The following is a 23792-nucleotide window of genomic DNA, read 5'->3' as shown; positions in this document are numbered from 1 at the left end:
ACCAAGTATGTAGACGAGTACAGCAAATGACTGGGATGCGAAGGTGATCGGTGATCGGTAGATGCAATATGCCCGCAGGTGTGTTGACTGTTGACTTCTGTAATTTCAATGCAAGGAGGTACGAAAAGCATGCAGACTGGTATGAGTTACCCACACAGTACAATGTACAGGACAAGCACAGCATTGGTACGTGTGCACAGAACTAGCACCATGTTTGGGTCAACAGGGCGTCAACAGGGCGTCAGTTACATGCAGAGAGTCACATATGCACGCATGCGCACTACTGATCATGGATGCACTAACTGGCAAAGAATAATTGTGCAGGTACATTCTACCCTTATTGTGCCAATGGACAAGTACTTGGGAGGAAGGTCATTCCAGTTTGCAGAAAAAAGTCATAGAAAGCCACGCCATGTACCATGAATGATACCAGCCAGCTTTACATTACATGTAGAGGGGACGGTTTCAAATAGGACACCGGTTGCAAACCGGAACGGACTCAATATTCACTTTCTCTCTTGGTATTTTGATTAGAAAACATATGTCACAGTGAGACTACTATGTGTTATACTCCGAGCCAAAATTTCATGGCTCTGCGATGACCAGAAGCGCCATATCAAGCAGGTGAGTTTTTGACGTGTTGCTTCGCACTGCGACTTGAGTTTTACGACTTTCGAAAAATCAACTTCTTGTCGCAGGTAAACAGCGGCTCGCCTCTCGCCAATAAAGCACCGCATACCAATCAAAACTAATGGAAGCACACACAAGGCTTATTGTTACTCTATACTGGCCGTCGTGGAGCGATAGCAATTACCTAATTTCAGACCCAGAGTGAATTTGACGTGCACTCTAAAACGTGTCCGGTTTGGAGCCACCTCTGATTTGAACTTTTTTGAAGCGAAAAATTGGGCAACTTGGAGGCAATGGGTCAACACAAAGGAGTGGCTCAGTTCGATTGACTCTGGCCCCAGAGCAAACTTCAACATGCCAGTTTCCTTCCACAAACATATTTCGAGTGAAAAATCAACGCTGATGATCGGTTTGGGTCTATACAAATTTGGCTGTCAAAACGTCCCGGTATCGAGCCGTCTCCTCTACATGTAGTGCATACGAGCACAGTGACTACAATTTTGTAGGGTTCTTCACCGGGACTGTTCAACGATACACGGGTGCTGTAATGCATTCCGACGACAGGATTGGACTAATTGCCAAGTCATGGTTATGCCTGTGTTCTAGCGAAACTCACCATAATCGTAGTAGTATCTTCTGCCACGTGATACGCTCCGCGCCACAGTACATGTTCATGGTGTAGTCCTCAGCAAGTCAGAACAACCGACTCGACTAACGTTACTTGCTGCGGATATGCGGAGTCTATGCTTTCATCTTGGAAGGTTGCAGTAAATATTGGTAACCAGGCATGCCGTCTTCTGCGAGCAAGTGATAAGTGCGAGAAAGAGAAATTCGTAAGTTTGAGGAAGTGAGTTTGAAGAAGGGCTGAGGCTTCCTGCAGCTTCATCTGTGAAAAGAATTCGGGTGGACACACCCATTCCCATAGCGCTGCACATCACATCCGAACCAGTTCCGTTATTTTTACAACGTTTCGGCACCCGGCCATCGTCAGGTAATAACAATAACGGAACTGGTTCGGATGTGATGTGCAGCGCTATGGGATTGGGTGTGTCCACCCGAATTCTTTTCATTGAGGAAGTGAAACGGGGAAAGTCAGGAGAGATGAGGACACTCGTAAACATTACAGCACAGCAAGGTGCGGAAACTGGTGGTGAGAGCGAACAACAGAATAACTAAATAGCAGTGTTTGGAAGCACTGGAAGTGAGGACAACGCTTTGCGCCTGGTAAGTCAGACTTAGAGCGTCGTCAGCAAGTATTTCACTAAAGCACGACAACACGGAAAAACAGTATCAAAAGAGAGAAAAGCTCTCATGTACCGACTTACCGCTAACAGTGCCACGCTCCTTGTGAAGTCAACATAGCGTGTACGGTGCGGAAGAGAAGGGGCCTGGAACGTTCTTTGAAGTAATAGTTATTTAGGAGGAATAAGGGAGGAAGGGCTTCTTCAAGTTCTTACGGAAGGAGGAGCGGAAAACAAGCTTCTACTTCTCGCTCCTTTTTCGACAAAGCGCTGCAAATGTCGTGTCGCGCAGTGCATGCAGAATAAGAGAATGGCGAAGTCAAGCACATGGTTTTCTTTTCATCAAGCTCAGCTGTCGACGAGAAACCTGCGCGGGAAAGTTTCACAAGGTAGGAAAGTGCTGCGCCTGGCTGCTGCTCGGCCTATTCACAGAATCACACCGAGGATTTTGGTTTCGCGGGCATTCATGTAGATCTACAATCATGTACTGTATGATGTAGGCCACGCTACTCGAACTGGGACTTCTACGCACAGACCGCCGTCCGTAGACTCTAGTGTAAAGTCGGTTTGCGGTTGGCACCTTTCAGCGCATGGAGAAGATAGTAAGACTGAGACAGACGGTTTAGACGAGCAGCCTGCCGGAGGAAAACGTGCGAACAACAACCGTCGTCGTGTGGGTAGATCTACGGGTAAACCGGGCTTTTACGACTCCCGGCCTGCATGCCTCCTACAGTGTAGGTACCTCGCAAACCATTGCAGTGCACTACCTCCAACGCCGATCTCGAAAAGCTCCGGCTCCTGCAGTAGCATGTCGTGATTGACCGTGTCAAATGCTTTCGACCAGGGAGTCGTAAAAGCCTTTACGACTCCCTGCTTTCGACATATCAAGAAACGCTGCCACCACGTATTTACCGGCATCCAGACTTTGCTGCCAGTCATTCGCCACCAAGGCTAGCAAGTCATCGCAGGAGTGTTGTCTTCTGTAGGCGAACTGTTCGGGCGGCAGTGCTTGGTTTGTTTGTGGAGCGTCGCGTAGATCTACGAATTCCATTAGCTGGTCAAGGGCGCAGCGTTCTAACAGCTTGGACATTTGCGGAAGGAGCGATATTGGTCTGTAATTACTTGTAGTAGGATTGCTGGGGTCACCTCGCGTATGTATTGGCCGGAGGTTAGCCTGTTTGTAAGGAGTTGGGAAAGTTCCAGATTGCAGTGAGACTGAAAATAGCGGAGCGAGAACAGGGGCAATCCCGTCAGCTGCAGACTTGTAGATTGCTGCCGGTACGTTGTCGGGACAGCACGCTTTGCGGCAGTCCAACCGCTTCACGCCTTTACTGGCTTTAGGTAGAATTCTACGAGGCTTGTCCATGTCGGGATGCGATGAAAAGTGCAGAAGTAACATACCGGTAAGTAATTAGTTAGTTGTGTTCAGGAATCGGACCTAGTGGCAGTGTAGTGTGCGTTATAGCGGTTGGTGCATTTGGCGAACCCGGTGATGCTATTTCGGAGAATGTAGCTGTGATGGCTTTGACCTCTGCACCTGGTTCAAGGTGGATCTTGATTCGACCAAGCAGAGTGCTTAGAACAGAGTGTTTAGAACATTCCATTGGCCTCTGGGGTTCTTCCTATTGTAAATAAATTCGTCCTGAAAGAATAGACCTGGTTAGCATTTTACCGTTCACGCTATTTCGACGGTCGGCGTGTAGAGGGCGAGTCTACTGTTTTTGATGTGTTTTCGAGACACGGTTAGCAGTTCGGCTTCTGAGTCCTGACTCCTGACGCAACGAGAGACGTGTGAGGTAACCAAAGTTAGAATCTTACCGTTTCGTTCTCCCGCTAAAAACAGCTTTCTATCGTCGAAACGGTACCAAACCGACGGTATTTTGGGTTTGGGGTACGAGTACCGTTGGATTTAGCGCGTGAACTGCAAAATGCCATGTCTACACACACAAAAAAACGGTGCAGGCCTACCGCCGAAAATAGTGTGAACGGTAAAATGCTGACCATGTCTAAAGTGGCTTGCTTACGACGCGTGAGAAGTTTGCATTGTCGTCGCAGTGTCCGGAAGTTCTGGACAATGATGAGTGAAACAGTTGAAGAACTAGGATAACCACGAATGGATAAATACGAGACGGTTATGAGTCGACCCTGGCAGGCCTGACAATACTACAGAGCATTGGTTGACGGAGTTGCTGGGCTGTTCAGGTTGTGCAAGAGGTAAGATTTATGGACGTGCGATCATTGTTGGTCTCTGTTTGGGAATTAAATGGGCAATCTTTACAGCATAGGCTCATAGCCAGGTAAATAAAACGAACCAATAGTGAACATACTGTGTGTACAGTACGATCAGTGTATGTAAGTCACTTCCGTCTGGCGACTACTAGCGAACTTAGAGATTTTCTTATCACCATGTACACGTTCTTCACCAATATAGACACTACAGCGCACCATGCATTCTATCATTCGGCGCTGTGATAATAACGGTGCACAATAGGTAGGTGTTCTAGTTCTCGCTCAACTGTACAAATGCCACCCCACTCACATGTACTTTAGCCTTTTGTACATCGTGCTGACAACCTGTTACCTTCCGCTCTCACAATGTTGAAACAAAACCTGGTTTCAATAGTCACCCATAGAACTGGCCAAAGGTGGCCTCTGAATAGCCATTGGCGGACTATGCTCAGCTAATCGTCAAATTATGCTTTTGATTATGCCACAATTATGCCACAATTATGCCAACAAATATGCTGAATTATGCTGAACTATGCTCGGTTCCACGATGTATTCACGCTGTACATAGAGGATTGAGAAACCACGCATACACACACGGCCCTGCCCTTAGCATAATTTTTGTCAAACCGAAAGATTATGCCGACCTTGCACGTTGGAATCCGTATATTATGCCGGAGCATAATTTTTTGACGAAATCCCAAGATTATGCCAAATATTATGCCGGCATAATCCGCCAAGGGCTATGACAAGGAATCGTAACTGGGGTATTTAAAAAAAAAACATCTGCAGGCTTTCTGACAAAGCTGTATTATGCCCCTAAGCATAATGTTTGTCTAAACCGAAAGATTATGCCGACCTTACACGTTGGAATCCGTATATTATGCCGGAGCATAATTTTTTGACGAAATCCCAAGATTATGCCAAATATTATGCCGGCATAATCCGCCAAGGGCTACCTCTGAAACCAAGGTGACCCCTGTGCACTCCACGCTTTTGATGCAAAGAGTACATATGATATAGCGGTCTGGTAGACCAGGCAGTTGCTCTCTTGATCCAGTTTGACCAGTAGATCTACGTGTGACATAAATAACTATTTCATGAACCTAGGCTAGGATGTGAAGCACCAAAAGAAGTGACAGCCTGTTGTCACGGTTTCACGTTGAGCTGCGAGGGACCAGTCATTTGCGTGCACACTCTCTCCTCTGTTTTCTCTGTTTATGGGCTGTAACACCATGCATAATTGTTTGTCTCATATAACCAGTGCAGAATCCTGTGATGCAATACATGCTGTCCTGTAACCGTGGATACATCCTGTCAGTGTCTACTGTTTTGGTTCTTCCCGCCGGTGCATTAAAACAAAGAAGCCACATTTCGCCTTCTGATTGGTCGCAGCGAAGCACACGGCGACTAACTTGGCGTTACCGTGGAAAGGCTTTCCAATTCTCACCATTTCTTCCTTGTCTCTTGTCACTGACGTGAGATTTGCAATAAGATCTGATGACAAACAGACTCAGTACTACTAGTAGACCTACTCGTGTAGTCGTGAGTAGAGACTAGTCAAATAGTGTCAGTAAAGGTCGTGAGTTCATGTGAATGTGACACACACACGTTTATGGTCGACACAGCCGGGCCAGTACAGCCTACAATACGGGTCGATGGCCGAGCTGGGAACTTTACCTCCTAGCACATCAGAACATTGTTGTTTGAATAAAGACAAGCCGTAAAACTAACTTACTTGCTTCCTTTCCACAGTATACTATAATACTAGTCTTTGTATTATATTTTTATAATGACCATGGCCATGGCACAGACAAGAGTCATGACTACTTTTATTTTTATTGTTTTACTCGTGTACGTGCATGGACCGCAGACCAGTCTCGCGAAGCTTCGAAGACAGACATGTCTGTGGATCGACATGACAAGTGCCATGGCATGCGCAGTCTGCAGATCTAGATGTATGTTGAATGTTGTTTCAACATTCAGTTACAATCGATCCTTCATCCGTTCTGCATGATTGAACTCTCACAAGTCTGACTCTCAGTCTCAGCTAGCTGCTAAGCTGGACAGCAGGTACTACACTGTACATTTTGTAGGTTACGTAGTAGGTATGCTGGCACGACTCGCTCAGCTCAACGACTCTGAACGAGTGACACAGAAGACAGCGTTTTCACTGGAAAAATTAGCCACAAATAGCACAATGTAGAAAAGGTGCAGCGATCGTTCTTTCCTGTAGCTTGGAAGGATTGTTCCTCCCAGCAGTGCGGCACGTCCATTCACTACTATCTAGCCGCGGAGAAAACAAGAGCCATTGGCTGACACCCGACGCATTCTCGTCACAATGTCCGGTGGCGGGTCGAGGCTGGACGACCCCAGCAAGGAACCCTGGCCGAGATGGCGGCGGCCGTCTGTTAGCAACCGAGTGGTCAAGACGACGCGTCTGGAAGAAGCCAATCAGATGGCCAGCTACTACCGAGTGGACCGCGAACCGATTGGCCATGGCACGTTCGGCGTTGTCCATCGAGCTGAGCACCTGGTCAGCAGCCTAGTGGTGGCAGTGAAAATCGTCGTCAAAGCAGAGGTACATGTACTTTGTATTCTTCGCACAACAATTGTGTTCAAATAATCATGCCCTTGAGACTTTCCCCAGCATTTCCAAAATAGCGTCGAAACCTGCGTACAAAGGCAGCACAATGAATGGGCGACGTGTTCTCCTCCATTTTACACTGTAGTCAACTTTCGTTGTGCCTGGGATCATGTTCGAGGCATTTGGTTGAGATGAGGAAGATCAGATGAATTGCCATTCGGATGCAAAAATGTGATACCCAGTTACACACGTAGTCTACACGGTGACAACGTCGTGTATGATCCATCATTGTTGTTTTGCTATGGAACTTGGAGGGAGTGGTCTTACCTATTCTTAGTGGAGTCTGTAATAAACGTAACACTTCGAAATGTTATCAATGGCAAAGCACCAACGGCCCTAGATTTTCTTGGATCATGACATGCTGATTATATCCATTGAATCCGGAAGGCGTCCTGTGATAAGATAATAAAAAATTAAATTAATGTGATATAATGCCAACACAATAACAATCTATCATCCACTGCAACAGACCATCCTTCCTAGATGTACAATCTTGTACAATCATGTATGTAGGCCATCCAGCACACGAAATTCTCCTGCTACTGAAGTAAAGTACAGTTCGAGATGCAGTTTGGTACTTACTTACTTGTAAAGGAGTTTGCAATCATGCACGGCACGTAGTGCCTCGACATGCTCCAATTGCCTTCTTGGGCCGGCAATTAGCTCTGCGGGTTCTTTGACATTGTCTTGTGCCCAGAGAAAAATAGCAACTGCATGTATGTCAGGTTTGTTTTCGTGATGCACTTAAAATAAAGACAACAACAACAACAACAACAACAACAACAACAACCCGTTAGTCCACTCTCCCATTCCATGCAGCACTCTCTTTTGGCTGCATGATCCACTGCACTGGCACGCTACCACCATTCATATTGAGATGTTGATATTGACAAGACCGCATTTGTCACTTCTTCGTTTCGCCGGATGTATGAGTCGTAAGCCAACCGACTGGCAACATCATGCAGAGAATCCAGGGATAAAAAGTGTATGAAAGGGCCCAAGTAGGCCCATGATACAATACTGTCAGGTGCCAGAGAACTGGGCGTCAGCCTCGTAGCCCAGGCAGTTCGTTCTTATTTCATGTACAGTCTCTGCGCAGCAGAGTCACTGCACATACATGTACATGAATATCGTTATGCTGTGCTTGGTGATATCCCAGCCTATGCGTTCTCCGGCGCCCGGCAGTACTGCAGCACCCCACTCTGATGCTCATGCTCAGTTGTGTTTTGCCAGGCCTGTGATGATTTGCAAATGTGATTATCTTATGCGTATTCTTCTTTACTGTGGCTGCTGTGACTATGATTGTTTCCACTGGACAGGCGGGTACACGGGCCGTGCAGATGATGGAGAACGAGCTGACGATCTTGCGCAAAGTCGAGCACCCGCACATCGTCTGTCTGCACGAAGTCTTCGAAACCCACCAGGTACGTGAGCAGCCCTGCAACTGCAGTCTGGTAGATAATAGAGATGTTTCGTGTGTTGTGCAATGACTACTGACTGGTAGAGAGTAGAGATGTTTCGTGTTGTGCAATGACTACTGTACGAGATGAAACTCCACTCCGAGCGGCTGACAAATTTAGAAGCATGCACTTCGATAAACGGAGGCTACAGAGTTCTTAGTCGTACACCGAGGTAGCAATATTCATCACCGCACCAAGTATTGTTCTTGTTCCTTTGCTCATCTTCATGTTGTCACGAATTCCGCATCTACTGGATATACATGTCTTGGCGAGGGTGTAAATTACCGGGTAATACTAATTACAATGCCAAGCGTAGAAAGTTACTAGAAACCCACTGTTCTTGACTTGCCAGGGAAACTGCGGGCACAGGATGGCATTGTAAGTGCTGTTCTTTAGATACAGGTCAACAAGCTAGGTGTCTTGTCAATTGTCATTGTGTGCAACTTTCTCGCAGCAAACAATGATGGTCCTTGAGTTTTGCGGCGGTGGAGACCTGGAAGCTGTATTGGCTGTCAGAAAGAGATTAGCAAATGACGTAAGTCACTTCTGTTGTCTTTGTCCTCCATCTATTTAACACGCCACGGAACAAGCGAGGGTAGCATTGTGTCTGGCACTGGAGATTTAAAAGTTTGTTATGAGATCTGACGCAGGGCATGGTTTATAGAGATCGCGGGAGAACACCAGTACCAGGTTGGAACTCAACAACTGTGTCCAGAATGTGGAGGTGTCCTGAGTTGAGAAGTGCCTGCTACGGGAAAGTTATCCTGTACATGTAAGAACAATTCCAAGCTGTCATTGTAAGTCCAGAAGTGATGACCATTATCCCAATTTGGCTTTGAAATGGTGCCAGCTATCCGTACACAGATACCGTCACATGTTAATTGTATGTCCTTGTACGTACATGCATGTGTTGTCCGTGACACAGGGCATAGATTAACGGCCGGACATCGGACATTTTCTGGCCATTTTCGGCCACTGACTGGACGTTTTCAATTTCACCGGACATAGTGTCCGGTCAAAAAGTAAAAAAAGAGCAGCGACCTTTCGACCTTTTCATGCAGAGATGGGCTTTCTTCGGAGCTTCGTTGCCGCGAAATGCGACTTGCATATCGTACAACTAACACGTACACCGTAGTCTCAGGCGTAGACTTCACTATAATTATTTACTTGATCCACCTGTACCAACGCATTGTTGCTACAGTCAATTCACACTTTCGACCGTTGGTGTCGACTTCGCACTTGAATCGATGGGTTGGACTGCTAGTGCAGTTGTTCGCTCTTGAGAGGAAGATGTCATCTTTTATTTTTCACTCTTTCACTGTACTACTAAAAAAAAAAGAAGAAACGCCCTGAAAATGTGCTGTGGAAAATGTCCGGGCATGTCCGGACAGATTTCAAAATGGAAGGACGTTTGTCCGATCTAAATGAAATCCTTAAGCTATGCCCTGTGACATGTGCTGTACATGGATGCATGTGTATGATGATGTGTGTGTGTTTGCACTGTATCCATGTGTATGCATGTGCATGCACTGTGTGCACGGTATACATGTATGTACTGACTGCACTATGATGCGTGCCCTGCAGGAAGCCAAGACGGTCATGACCCGCTTGTTCAGTGCAGTCGGCTACATGCACGACAACAAAATGGTGCACCGTGATCTCAAGTTGGAGAATATACTGCTGAAGGTCACCGAGGACGATCCCTGGGACATCAAGGTAGCGTAGCTTGATGCTGGAGACATATCAAGGGGGTTTGTAAAGCTTTGAGCCTTTGCCACAAAATCAAACACGAAACCCTGATGTACTTCTCATATCAGCATACATACTATTCCAGCCGAATAGAAGCTCTCCTCTTGTGCGTCAAGGAAAGCGAATGCGACCTCCTCCTCAACGTTTTCAAAGCATACTATGTGTTTGTACACATAGCTTGAAGAAGACCGGAGAATCTATTTGCAATGTTGAAGTTCATAGCACATGCATATGGCTTGTATTTACATGTATGTGTGTGATGCACGGTGTTGAAACTTGAAGCATTGATTGTGACGTGTGTACAAGTTTTATTTGGACCAGCGGCACCACTCATGGTTAAGGAGCTATTTTAAAAGCTGGCAGTGTTGCTGGTCGTGAATCCACTGCCGCATCCTGTGCATTCTGCGCTGCAGGTGACGGACTTTGGCCTGTCCTGTCTGGTGGAGAAAGGAAACAATCCGGAGGCAATAATGCAGAGCTACTGCGGCACACCTCTCTACATGGGTATGTATGCCAATGATCAGGTCATCCTCATTCTCATGTTCTTCCTTATCAACATGTTGCGCCTGTACAATAAATGACAACCTACTATCATACCGCCACTTGGTTGCACACATGAACTCTTGTCAACTCACTTGTGATGCCCGTATGTAATTGTATCCTTTCCTGCAGCACCGGAGGTACTGGACTCATTCCGCACCTACACGAAGCAGTGTGATGTGTGGAGTCTAGGCATCATTATGTTCAAGCTGTGAGTATAACAATTCAACATCGTAGACTAGCCGCAGTGGCATAAAACACTGCACTTTTTTATACAACAGTCCCGGCACCAGATACCCTGGTACAAAATGGCGTAACTCTATGCAATAATCATAGCCACAGTCAAAAGTACATTTGCTAGAGTACACCATTTCAAGGGTGTTCAACTCCTATCTTGAGTTGTGATGGGCTTACCTACGAGTCGTGTCAGACTTTGTCTTCAACAGATTGATGTCATCAATAAAATTCCACCGTGAGCGAAGCTAGGCATTGGCAAGTTGCAAGCTATCGATCATGTACTCATGGTGGCACTGAAGGACGTGTTGACGTATGTGAAAGCAAACAGAAGGGAGAGGAGTAGCTAATGAAGTGCACCGACCATTGTTCAATATCGCCAACACTTCAAGTGTTAGAGTCGCTGCAAAGGCATGTTGTTAAACGTTGGATTGGGGGCACTGGACAAACTATTCCACGACATACTTCGCACAGCCATAGGCAGTAGATCATTTCATTTAGCAATGTACTTTTCTGCAAGATAATAATAGTAACATGAGGTCTATTGACGTTTGTAGCTTTAGAAGCAAAGCAGCTCTTTATCATTATTGCTCTGCGTGTGCTGACTGCTCAGACTCTCTGGATCAATGCCATTCAAATCCACAACAGCAGCGGACCTGACCAAGGAGATCATGAAGGGCAACATTGACATGTCGGCAGCGATATGGCACAAAGTGAACAAGGAAGGTCAGAAAAGAAAACCGCACTGCTTCGTTCTAGCCTGCTCAATGGTTCACCATTGTGGAGAGGGTTCGAGGGGAAATGTCAATAGATGATGTATGATGATGCATCACCTTTCATTGATTTGTATTGTTCTTGCTAACATGTGCACTTGACATCTACCCACAACTACCCATATGTGACTTGACTGTGTCCCCTTGTCCTTTGCCTATTTTCCATTCACTACTACCTGCAGCGAAAGAGCTTCTTCTACAGCTTCTGGACGTCAGTCCGGCAAAGAGGACCACAGCCCAGGAAGCGTTACAACACCCCTGGATAACGGTAAGAGCCTGTGGTGTGTCTTCGTCGTAGTCGTGCCAGGGATGGACTGGCATAATTTGGAAATTGAATCACCAATATCGTCCTGTGTTAGATAAGTGGCGCATGCGTGCATGCATGATCTGTGTTTCTGCCGGTCCCATGTAATTGAATTGTGCCATCTGCTGTGTGTATCGTGTGCAACATGTGCAACAGGGCCGCAAGGGAGACTACAAGTTGAATGTACTGCAACTGATGAGCGAGATGAGTCAAGGGATGAGCTTGGAGCAGAAATCCAAATTGGTGAGTCAGTGCTACCTAATCCCACAACCTACAGTGCATCCACTAAGGACAATCCACCATCGGCAGAATAGCAAGTGTTTTCAACTGGTCCTTGGCCAACAAACATGGCTCCTTATAGTATAGCCATGTCGACAAACGAATAATGCCGTCTGTGGAATATGCGTTGTTTTAGCATGTCGTCCCTACTGCAGCCCAAGATGAATACACGAAGCACTGGTGATTGTTGTTTATGGATTGTGTAATGGTTGCCTATAGGATGAGTCCAGTGAAGAGCACTCCCATGCACAAAGTGAGCTGCAGGCGCAGGATCCCACTAAACTGTCACCGCAGCATGGCTTGAAAACGGTAAGTCTTTAGTGGTCATTGAAGTGTGTGTGTGTGTGCGTGCGCGTGCGTGCGTGCGTGTGTGTGCACAGTGAAACCTGTCTGAGCCGACAACTCATGGGACCCCAAAACTCTAGTCCCCGTGTTCAGGTGGTTCCCTATGCCAGGGTCATTTTAGTGGAAGTGATACCCTTTGGTCCTGGATTCGGTGAACCTCTAGGACAGGTGCCGAGGTGGTCACCTTGACAGGTTTTACTCTACATACTTGCTAGTAGTGAAGGATGACGTCACTGAAGACAACTGTCAACTGTACTGTAGTTTGAAGAAACTGTAGCAAAGTACTACAGTGTAGTAGTACATGTACCTGATTCCGAATTGATGTACTACAGATCACATAGAAATCTTCAGTCAGAACAAGTACATGGCCTGCATAGAACGAGGTTGGCTTTTCATTTAGTTGTACAGACATGACTGCAAGACGAGTTCTCTTGCCATGGTACTTGCTGGTGTACAACAGATGGCTTGGGGTAAGGCACTCCGTACAGCCATGTAAACTCCTAGACAACGGCTAAGATACCATCGGCATTCACTGCCTGTGATTGGAGATCTGCGCCTTTGCAAGACGCAAAAAAATATATTCAGCATGCGTTCACAACCGATGTCCTTCAATGCCAATGTCTATCAATACGAATGTCTATCAATGCTGATACCGGTCAATGCGAAAGTCTTTCAATACAAATGCGATTGAGTCTCTGTCGTGTAATGTTATCAACATGTTCCCGTACCAGGTAAAAAGCAAGAGTTCGGCCACCCTGGGTGTCCCGAATGGAGGTGCTTCAGCGGCTGCAAGACCTTCGGTGAGTACTGTAGCTTCGTGTGTGCGGTGTGCAGTGTTGCTAACTCCAGTGTGATATCTCAGAGCACCAAAGGAATGTGGATTGCAGACTGTGGTGATTGGCACATTGATAATCTTGGTGGTTCTCATGCCCAGACTTGGAGCAGCCCATGGTGGAGCTGTGTGTACTAATTGAATGGTTGTTGTGTAAGCCAGACTGTGGACAAGAGAACCAGCAGTTGTGCATTGAAACGGAAGGCAAGCTGTGATAGTTCCATGAATACTCTCGGTGATTACATCTATGAAATTGGCTGTGTGGAGGTGCAGTTTTTGTGCACTGAGTAGAGTATTTGTCAACAACACCTGGTAACATTGGCCGAAATTTCTCTTGTTATAATTATGATAAAGTGTACTTTGGCAATCGTACAAAATGATGGAGGTTTCAATGTTTTCATACTTGACATGCACGTGTTCTGGCACCCGCTGTATCCCAGAGTGCGCGCAAGACGTCCCCAAGCACCAGCACTTCTGCTCATGTGCCCAGCTACATGCGGCCAACGCGGGCTTCCTCGACGTCTGCGCAGGCAAGCAAGCTGCAGCTGGAACACGTGGCTAAGAAACAATCCCCATCCAAAAAGCCATGAGCTAGATAGCCAGGCTTTAAGACACCCGAGTGCCAAATTAGGCACGTGTAGAAGCGGAATACCAGCTGCTGTTGAGTAGAAGCACAACGCGTACTGGTGCTACTGCTGCTACTTTGGTGACTATATTTATCATGATGATCTCACTGCATGAACAAGACTGTCCGCGGACACAACGGTTGAACTATATCACTCATCACGCATGCGCTGACATCTCACATCTCTCCCTCTCTCTCTCTCTCTCTCTCTCTCCCTCTCTCTCTCTCTCCCTCTCTCTCTCTGTCTCTCTCTCTCTCTCTCTCTCTCTCTCTCTCTCTCTCTCTCTCTCTCTCTCTCTCTCTCCCAAGCATTCTTATTCTTCTTGCCGTTTGCACCACATATCGCCACGGTCTAGTGCGTCGGAGATGGCATTCTTTGTTTCACCCGTAGCTTAGTAGCTCTACATAATGTTTATCGTAGCAACTGACAGCAATCACCGATACCAATTCCACTGTACTGTACATAGCAGCTCTCCTACGCAAATTTATCTTAAGAACTTGCCGCTTCTCTACACTGTCACTCTGCTGGTACCTTCGGTTCTCTCACTGACGAGCCTGTAGGACTGCAGGATTGCCTGCCTAGCAGGCCAGCCTGTAGGACTGCAGGATCGCCTGCCTAGCAGGCCAGCCTGTAGGACTGCAGGATTGCCTGCCTAGCAGGCCGTATGCAATCATGCAGTACTCTCACTTTGCCATACAAAAAGCGTCGATCGGGTGACCACACCTATGATGTGCTGTCATTACCACTGGTCGCATTCGCTGAAGGAACCAATGTTCACCTAACCCACACTGTTCATCTGCATGCTTGCCCAGGCTTATCATCAATCATGTACCCTTTTCTTTTTTTCCTCATCGGATTAGACAGCTTGCTGCTTACTGACCAATTTTTTTTACTGACGATCAGTGTGTGTGTGTGTCCGGGACCTGGAGTGGTTGCGTGCAAAAGTCCTGGCTCCTGCGTGATGGCAGGTAGTCCATGCAACACGATACCAACAGGGTTGTATCTATTATAACTGCATGTACATGTATTTTGGAATTGGACACATATATCGACAGTAAAATGAAAAATTGGAAGGTGCTGACAGCGAGGGCAAAGAAATAAATACTGATAAATATCTAATAATCGGCGAGAAGACGAAAAATGATAAAGAATCTCTGCGCAAAACAGAAGAGATTACAAACAAGTATGACCTGGAAAGATGGCCGGCTTAGAGTTTTGATGAGCATGAATAACCCCAATATAGTGCAGCTTCAACTATTGCTGGTAATTTCAACTAAGTCGTTTCGTACGTCCTCAGAGTGTCCACCCGGATATGAACCTAAGTCATCTATCTGCTGGTGATGGGCCATAATCCAGGAATGTCCCTGGCAATCCAGTGAACTACATGCACCTGTACACTGGAGTGAAGGTGCTGGTCGTCCAAAACCTAGTCAACTCAAGCAGTGGCCGGTCACACGCACAGAGATGGGATACAGAGACGGCACATATTCACCACCATGCACCAGGCAGCAAGCGCGTAGGACGAACGCCTCTTGCCATCCCCAAAGTCCGTCTTCAGAGCAGTACCAGAGTAGCAAATGATCAAATGCCATCAATGCCAGCAACTGTGCGTCAGGCAAAACTCTCCGTTGCAATAATCTACTGGATGCCACATTCAGCCACGACCAGGGTGTGATCGAAATTACTGTATTATGTCCAGGTCAAGGACAACGCCAGGGCACTGCTTAGCGATGAACGCCCAACACACGTCCAGCTTCCAGGACCACAGCCATGACAGAGGCTATACTACATGCCTCTCCAATGCCAGAGCCGGCAGAGGATGCTCACCTCACACGAGCAATGGCTGACACACAGGAACAAGGAGGGTGAGATTGCCCGTTCCGCAAGTGGGTGTTCCTGTCAGTCTTGCACTGGTATCAGCCTGCACCGCCACTACCACACACATGGAACGAAGTGCTCCGGTTCGTTGACAAGAGAACTGAGTCGGGCACTCGACTAGAGGCCACGAGATCAGCATCCCGGCACAGGCCACTCTCCCATTTCGCATAGACGTGTATAAGACTCTTAGAAATAACAGCAGAATGATAGAGGCTGATTCCCACGTCAATATCGCTAATGTGCAGGAACTGACGCGGGTGCTTATCCTCCAGCGTCACAATGGACATCCAGTCTGAGCTGAGAGTGCGCGCTAGGTCCCGTGACATGATGACACACCCGCCGTCGATATAATTCGGATACTGTGCCTCGTTGAACGAGAACTTGCTAACAAACCATGGCCTCCGGTGCGCACGTACCACAGCAGCTTTTTTCAGCATGTACCCGGCGTAGTACCCGGTCCGTGTCACCTCGTGTGATTCTCGTAACCACCACACAGCGGTGGGTACATACAGGAATGTATCCGGCTCTGTCTTCACTAAGTAGCGAAATCGAACGTGCTCAAGCGACCAGCGCAGAGCCCAAAGCAGCTGCAACGTCTTTGACGCAAATATGTAGAGCTCCGTGAGTAGCATATCGCCTTCGATCTCTGCTTCCCATGTTATGGCCTCGTGGATCAGGGCAAACTGGCTGATGACGAAATAGTGACGGAAATACTCGCTACACTCCATGTCATCCGTAAGCCATGACCGCGAACCGAACAGTTGTTGCACCCTGCCAGGCATCTTGTCCAGTGATTCCCGGTGCCAGACTTTCGTCCACGAGCGGCGTAGAATGGCACGCGATCGCATGTCCACCGAGTCGGCGACCGTGAGGGCGAGCAGAAAGACATTGCCGGACGGCAGGTCTGGCTTGGGCAGTGCATCACCAACCTGCTTCTCAGTTGAGTATGTGTCCACTACGCCATGGACATCACCTGACGGATATGTGCTGGGTGCTGTTGGAGGAACGTAACGGGGTGATGAGCCACGCTGTTGTTGTATTAGAAAGTACGTGGACACCAGGCCCATGAAATAAGCACAGATGCATGACAGGCCCACCAGGAACACACTCTCCAGCGTGAAAGGCGATAGATTTGCTCTGCGTCGTCCCTGCATGCTCTTCCAACGAAACAGTCAGGCAACAACCGCTAACGCTCCGTTGTTAGCGACGCCAGCAATACTTGCAAGCTGAAAACGTCGCTCTTGTCTCGATACTAGTATCTGAGTAAAACATTATCACTATCCCCTGGCAACTATTTCGTGACTGCTTTATGTCGTGTGGGAGTCATCGAAGTTACTTTGAGCCAGACGCTCTGCTGAACTGGCGACCACACTTGTAAGTTGTAGCCATTTAGGGTAAACTTCTGACAAAAGACAACTTCAGCTTCAAGCCAAAGAGAGAACGGCTTCTTTACTACTAGTACTACACTACTACAGTAATATCGCAATCAATTACTACCATGTTCACCAACTCTCAAGCAAGAAAGAAGGAAAAAAATGTTACCAGAGGCCGCGTACATGGTAGCTAACGACTAACGTTAGTCATGCATGTGTCAATCATGTAAAAATTGTTGACTGTTGATCGGTGATCGATGACGATCTACCGGTAGACTCTTCACGTCGTAGATTGTCGCGTGCTGTTGGCTGTTGTGTGTGTTGGTTGCTGTGCTAACAAACATGTAACATTGTTGTTGACTATGCGTGGTTGCACGTAACATCGTTGCCTGTCGACTGTCGTGTTGAGTGTTGTTGCCACATTCTACTGTACTTTGCTTCTCAATCTCAGAGCCAGAGTTCACATGCACCCCCCCCCCCCACTAAAATAATTAAAAATTTAAATGAGTACTCAATCTGCGGACAGAACTGTTTCGTCCTTTGTGGGCTCGTCGGCGCAGCCAGAGAAAATGGCCAACCTGATTGATAGCAGTGAAAAATAAAATTTCCAAAGCCAGATTTAGAATTAGACCGGGCCCGAATGCTCAAACTAATAATAAACAAGTCCGCAGTGAGCTTTGTAGGGAGTAGAACGGCATTTCTGCTTTTTCTACTTGGGACTCCCTGCTAAAAAACGGTATGTGCATGTATACGTGTAGGGACAGACAGAAACCCAGAAACGTCGCCGTAGAAAGCAAGTTGTGACAACTAATTACTTGTTTGCAATTATGTTAAACGTACTTGAAGTACTCCGGGCCGAACTTGTGTTTGGGTGAGAAACGATAAGTGGTAGCAAGAGTACATAAACCGGTTTATGTACTCTTGCTGGTAGTTCTTGCCAAATAATTACCGGTAATTAGTAATAGCAATACAGTACGGTACAGTATGGTACAGTGAGTATATATATATATTTTTTTTTATACGAAAGTCCACTATATTCCCGAATATGTGCGAGAAGTGGTGGCGGGGCCAGGCTGCTCTGCCGACCTCAAAGGTCTCGGCGTCTAGTATGCAATCGCATGCCTGCTTAGTTAGGAATTTATTATAGAGGCTATGCAGATTTCATCAGAGCGAGTCAGCGCTAATTAATTATGCAGCGTGAGTCAGCGGAATCGCACATGGGTGCTAAGTATACAGCGGAACCGCTAATGGTCGCTAGTGCAAGTGCAGCGTGAATCGCTAGTGAAAGTGCAGCTTAGCATTTCTCCTTGGTAAAGATTTAAAAGCAAGAAGTGCATCATGGCACCACCCACCCACCCACTTATCAATCAGACTAAAAACATTCCGAACTAATGAAATTTACGTTTAAAAGAACGAGCCTAACACACACACTCAGACTCAGACATGCCCATTGGCATTGCGGAAGCGATGATAGCGAACAGCTACGTAAGACATAGCAACACACACACACACACACACACACACACACACACACACACACACACACACACACACCTTGGACCTTGGACCTTGGACGCCCATCGCGTAGCGATGATGGCTCAGACGCGGCAGTGGGGGGCGTGCCTCCTCAGGTCCCCAATGCGGCCAAAGGGACGGCCACATGCGCAACGGAACTCTTTCGGTCCGGGTGGAGGAGGCTGCTGACGACACAACCGCTTCCAGGTTGGGCGATCCTGGGCTTGATGGAACCATTCTCCCTCTCCGATCTGTGCCGCAGCTAGATCAGTGACAACAACGTCACGCCATCGCTTCTTCGGACCGTGGCGGGGGCGAGTGGCATATAACTCGCCAAATACCATCTGCTGCGGAGTGCGGTGTTCCTCCATACGGGCAATGTGCCCCAGCCAGCGCAGACGATGCTGTCGGAGCAAATCGGAGATGTCAAGAGACATGCCAAATCGCCTGCCCAATTCTGCCGATGTGAGCCTGTCCTCCCACTGCTGGATCCGCGATACACCGAGGATAGACCGAATACAGGAGCGATGGAAGACGGTCAGCCGATGGACGTGGGTAGCCTTCACAGCCCATGTCTCTGCACCGTAGAACAGAGTGCTCAGGACAAAAGCGCGATATACCGTGCACTTAATGTCGATGGATAAACCCCGGCACCGGAAAATCGGGGTCAGGAGGCAACCAAACACACGAGATGCCTTGGCCAAGCGGGAGGTGATCTCCACGTCCAGTGACCCATCGCAACTCACCACACTACCGAGGTAAGTAAAGCCGGAGACCATCTCCACAACTCCACCATCATCGAGGACGACATCAGGTTGTAGGTCCCCCGGGCCGACTGCTATGGCCTTTGTCTTGGCGATGCTGACAGTGAGACCCCACTGAGAGGCACAGGCGATGAACTCGTTTGCCAGGGTCTCCAGATGTTCTCTTGATGTGGTGTATACAGCGGCATCATCAGCGAACTGGGACTCGGTAACTTGGTACGTGTTCAGTCGCGCCTTGGTTGTTCGATCCCCAACAAGCTTCCGGCCAGGGCGTGAGCGCAGGGACACGCCGGGAACAGAAGAGCGGGAACGCCAAGACGACATTACGGCAGCAAAATACAGATTGAATAGGGTGGGGGCAAGAGTACAGCCTTGGCGAAGACCATTGTTAACATATATGTCCTCCGTCAAGCGACCAGATATACGAACCCGAGCCCTCATGCCGACATGTAGGGACCGAATCAAGCTGAGAAGGGTAGGTGGAATACCGAGCTTCCCGAGGACAAGCCACAACGCCTCACGAGGTATGCTGTCATAAGCCTTCTTCAGGTCGACAAATATGACATACAGTGGCGTATCATGTTCGATGGCCTTCTCGATTAGCTGGCGCGCCACAAACACCATGTCGACGCACCCACGTCCCTTCCTAAAACCGCACTGTGACTCAGGCAGCACATCCTCGGACAGTTCCTGAAGGCGATCCTGGATAACCCGTGCAAACAGCTTACCGACTACATCCAACAGGCTGATGCCTCGCCAATTGTCACATGACCGTAGGTCGCCTTTCTTCGGTATGGGTACAATCTCAGCGTCGCGCCACTCAGAAACAACGGAGCCACCTGCCCAAATCTGGGAAATCAGAGAATGAATACGCCGGTGGAGAGCAAGACCGCCACCCAGCACCAATTCCGGCACAATACCTGACGAGCCACCAGCCGTGCCCCTACTCATCCTCCGCATCGCAGCCATCACCTCCTCAAATGTCGGGGCCATGTCAAGTTCATGACGCGGCTCAGCAGTAGGCATGTTATCAATGACATGCATACTAAACTGACTAGCAATGTTGAGCACTCTGTCGAAGTGTGCATGCCAACGCGTAACAAGACTTTCCGGGCTGTCAGTAAGGTGTCCGTCTCCATCATAAACCGCCGAGGGTGTGACCGTACGCCTGCCATCATCCACTCGCTGCAATTTTCGGATGCATTTCCACCTCACACAGCCATCCCTTTGAGCACGCTCAGCATCACCGACCACCTCACGGATCCATTGTTCCTTTGCACCACGCACCGCCCTCGCAACCGACCGCTGGGCTGATCTAAATCCGGAACGTGTCGTTTGATTGCCTGCCGACAACATTCGTTCATGGGCACGTCGCTTCGCCTCAATAAGTGGCTCCAATGCTGCCCTATTCTCCAGAAACCAGTCTGGTTGCCGCCGCCGACCATGGCCCAGTGTTCTCTCCGCTACGCTGGTGATGTCATCACGAAGGGAATTCCAGGTCTCTTCAACACTCTGGCCACCACCGACCGCGCCACCACAGGCTGCCTCCATTGACTCTCGGTACTGCAGTAACGTATCAGGCTCACGCAGGCGATGGGTGGCATACGACCTCCGCTTAGGGACAGTGGATCTACGTTGGACGAAGTCCAGGACAAGCTTGGCCCGAACCATGTAGTGGTCAGTCCAGCACAGTGCGCCGCGGACAACACCAACGTCCTTACAGTAGCAGCAATGAGCTGTACGCATGATGACATAATCAATGAGATGCACTTGGCGAGTGGCTGGATGAGTCCATGTTCCACGCTTACTTCGTCCCTTCTTGTACCATGTATTCATTACTGACAATTGATTAGCTGCACAGAATGACAACAGCTCCTCACCAGCCCGATTGCAATTTCCAAGGCCAAATTGGCCCAAGACACAACCCCACATCCGCTCATCCCCTGGCATGCCATCGATACGACTCACAGCGCTGTCTGCATAGTCAGTGCTGGACCCGACGCGCGCGTTCAAATCCCCAAGGAGCACAAGAACATCTCTGGATGGGATACTGTGTTGCAACTTGTTGTTGGAGGAGGCAGTTTGCTCTTTTTGAGCTCTGTCTCAATGATGGATTAGCCACACTTGGCAGCCAAGTGCCGTATGGTGGAGACCAGGCCTTGGCTGCTGTGGCCCGTCCTGACAGCCTTGCGAGCTGTCGGGAGGTTTGTTGTACGCATTGCACTAGTCAGACGAAGTGGTTTGGGGAATTTGTAGTTTTTTGAATTTGAATGAATTATGGTCACAACGAGGAGGCACACACACACACACACACACACACACACCTTTTGACGCCGATAGCGATGCTACGGCAGAAGCCATAGCAACTTTAGACTGTGAGCCAAGTGCATGAATTCATGATTTTCGTTCCCACTTTGGGTGTACCGCGATTTTGTTCTTTTAGCATGTGGAGAGACCTAATAGAAGATCATTTTTGATTGTTGTCAGTTTGGGAAGCTTGCAGGGAAGTCAAAATAAGCAATTATCTTAACATTCCCCGTTTCCATAGCAACTACATAGCAACTGACATAGCAACATGCTATTTTGAAGGTGTTTCTTACTTTTTTCAGCAGGCAACGGCACTGGACGAAGAAATGTATATCAAGCGTCATTGCAGCTGGGTTAAAATAACTATACGAGGCCAAAAATTATAGAATTGCGCATAAGTGCATTGTATAAAGTACGTGCACATTTTAAATATTACTCGAAGTGACGATGCACTGGTAGGTAAGTGCACATGAAATGGTGCCGACAACCACGAAATGCACTTCAGGAATGATAATGTACAGAACAAACAGGTGGCATTCAATATACAAAGCCCAGCAGCAGCGAATTCTCCAGACAACGGTTGGAAAAGACCATCAACAACAGCCAGGAGAATCTGGTTTAATCCGGTGCAATGCTCATTTCACCCTCTACATCTCTATAATATATACATGTACAGTATGGCAGAATAATGTTAAAGAAGTTGCTGGATACAGGATTTGTATATTTGCACTCATATAACTGATCAATGTAACGTTACTTCGTAAGTACTGCTGTATTGCTTCCTAACTTATAAGTGCAAAGGGTAGAGCAATGACCGTAACCAGTAACGTTAGAGGACCGCAGGGGTATACCGGTAGATACAGATCTGTAGTTTATTTGAACTATAATAATAATTATTTTGAAACGTTAGTTAAATTACCCATTGTATGTACAGAACACAAGCGGAAAGATACGATTAATCATAGTCTGAAGCACTTCAGTATAAAAGATCGAAACAGTTATTAGCTCTCCGGAGATAAGGTACATTGTACGTTCTACATGTATTTCTGCTCCAACAGATTACAAAAACCTTTAGTTTAGCTTGACTGATCAGCAGCAAGCATGCTAGCACACTGATATGATTGACATGATGATGTTCGTACTGCCACTGCACTGCGCTGCACTAGCACTGCACACAATACTAAACCACGAAAAAACATCGTCATGATGCGGCTGGGTTTGCACCACCGTACATTTTTGCGAGGTCAGTGGTGCAACAGAAGTCCGCTCCAGCTCTTGTGACCTTGGTTCTTGTCGATGGCGGCTATTGATTTGGCCAAAGTAGTTTCTCCCTTCTATTTGGGCATGTTCGTGCCTGATTTGGAAGTGACAACAAGCTGAATTCGTATCTAGTCGAGTAGATGAAACGAACTGGGGAAAAAAATTGCGGTACGCTCAAGGTCGGAACGAAAAAAAATTCTAACAGGATTTTTGGTGCCTGGCTCACAGTCTACTTGTGCTGGGATTGCACCATTCAACAGTTTGCAAGGCTGAAGAATTGACCGGCACTATTCAGCCTGGTCTACACCACACAGCTATGAAGTGGCTTTTTCTGGCCAGTGAATCCCTACTTTTTGGTCTTTTCATTTTTTTTCCCGCATCACACCACATAATCCAGCATGCACTGGCTGTTGGTAACCACCCAGGAGAAGAGCTTTCTTCCCTTTCTCAGACTCCCGGCACACACACACCATGTACCACACACACACACACACACACACACACGCACGCACACACACACGCGCATGCACACACACACACACACACACGCGCGCGCATGCACACACACACACACAACACTCGAACGTACTGCTGTTGAACAGTATAGATTGGAACGACACTCAAAGAAGTATGGCTATCATTTTAAAATGACCATCTCAAACCCACAAACGAGCAAACAAACCTATTGTAAAAAATATATAACTCAAACCCAACCCAACCAGCAGGTTGTAATTAACTGTTCTGACCTGCTAATACTGATGAGCAGCAGACAGCGTCCTAAACAGCAGTAGCAACCTCCATAACGTTCT

General features: G+C 47.7%; 1 protein-coding gene across 2 annotated transcripts; it reads left to right on the top strand.

Annotated features, from left to right (window-relative positions):
- The first annotated feature begins 6269 nt into the window (after positions 1-6269).
- On the top strand, positions 6270-14782 carry LOC135815004 (myosin light chain kinase A-like). 2 transcript variants are annotated; one of them, XR_010553245.1, is made up of 13 exons: positions 6270-6678; positions 8064-8168; positions 8659-8739; positions 9789-9920; positions 10367-10457; positions 10626-10704; positions 11341-11453; positions 11683-11768; positions 11961-12047; positions 12303-12392; positions 13160-13228; positions 13701-14471; positions 14546-14782. XR_010553245.1 is itself a non-coding variant. In XM_065328218.1 (12 exons), the coding sequence occupies exons 1-12, from the start codon at positions 6439-6441 to the stop codon at positions 13848-13850; spliced, it is 1323 nt and encodes a 440-aa protein (XP_065184290.1). In that variant the 5' UTR covers positions 6270-6438; the 3' UTR covers positions 13851-14782. The 2 variants fall into 2 exon arrangements, 1 of the variants encoding a protein (XP_065184290.1); XM_065328218.1 differs by having other exon boundaries at positions 13701-14782.
- Positions 14783-23792: the final 9010 nt, after the last annotated feature.

This window comes from Sycon ciliatum, chromosome 4 (genome assembly GCF_964019385.1).
Source record: "Sycon ciliatum chromosome 4, ocSycCili1.1, whole genome shotgun sequence".
Lineage (NCBI taxonomy): Eukaryota > Metazoa > Porifera > Calcarea > Leucosolenida > Sycettidae > Sycon > Sycon ciliatum.
Note: the sequence above shows the minus strand (reverse complement) of the source record. Positions and strands in the feature narration are given on the sequence as shown.

Coding starts and splice junctions, on each gene's coding strand:
- LOC135815004 (XM_065328218.1), top strand. CDS start 6,439: ATGTCCGGTGGCGGGTCGAGGCTGGACGACCCCAGCAAGGAACCCTGG. Junction 10,705..11,340: donor GGCATCATTATGTTCAAGCT/GTGAGTATAACA, acceptor CTGACTGCTCAG/ACTCTCTGGATCAATGCCAT. Junction 11,769..11,960: donor TACAACACCCCTGGATAACG/GTAAGAGCCTGT, acceptor CATGTGCAACAG/GGCCGCAAGGGAGACTACAA.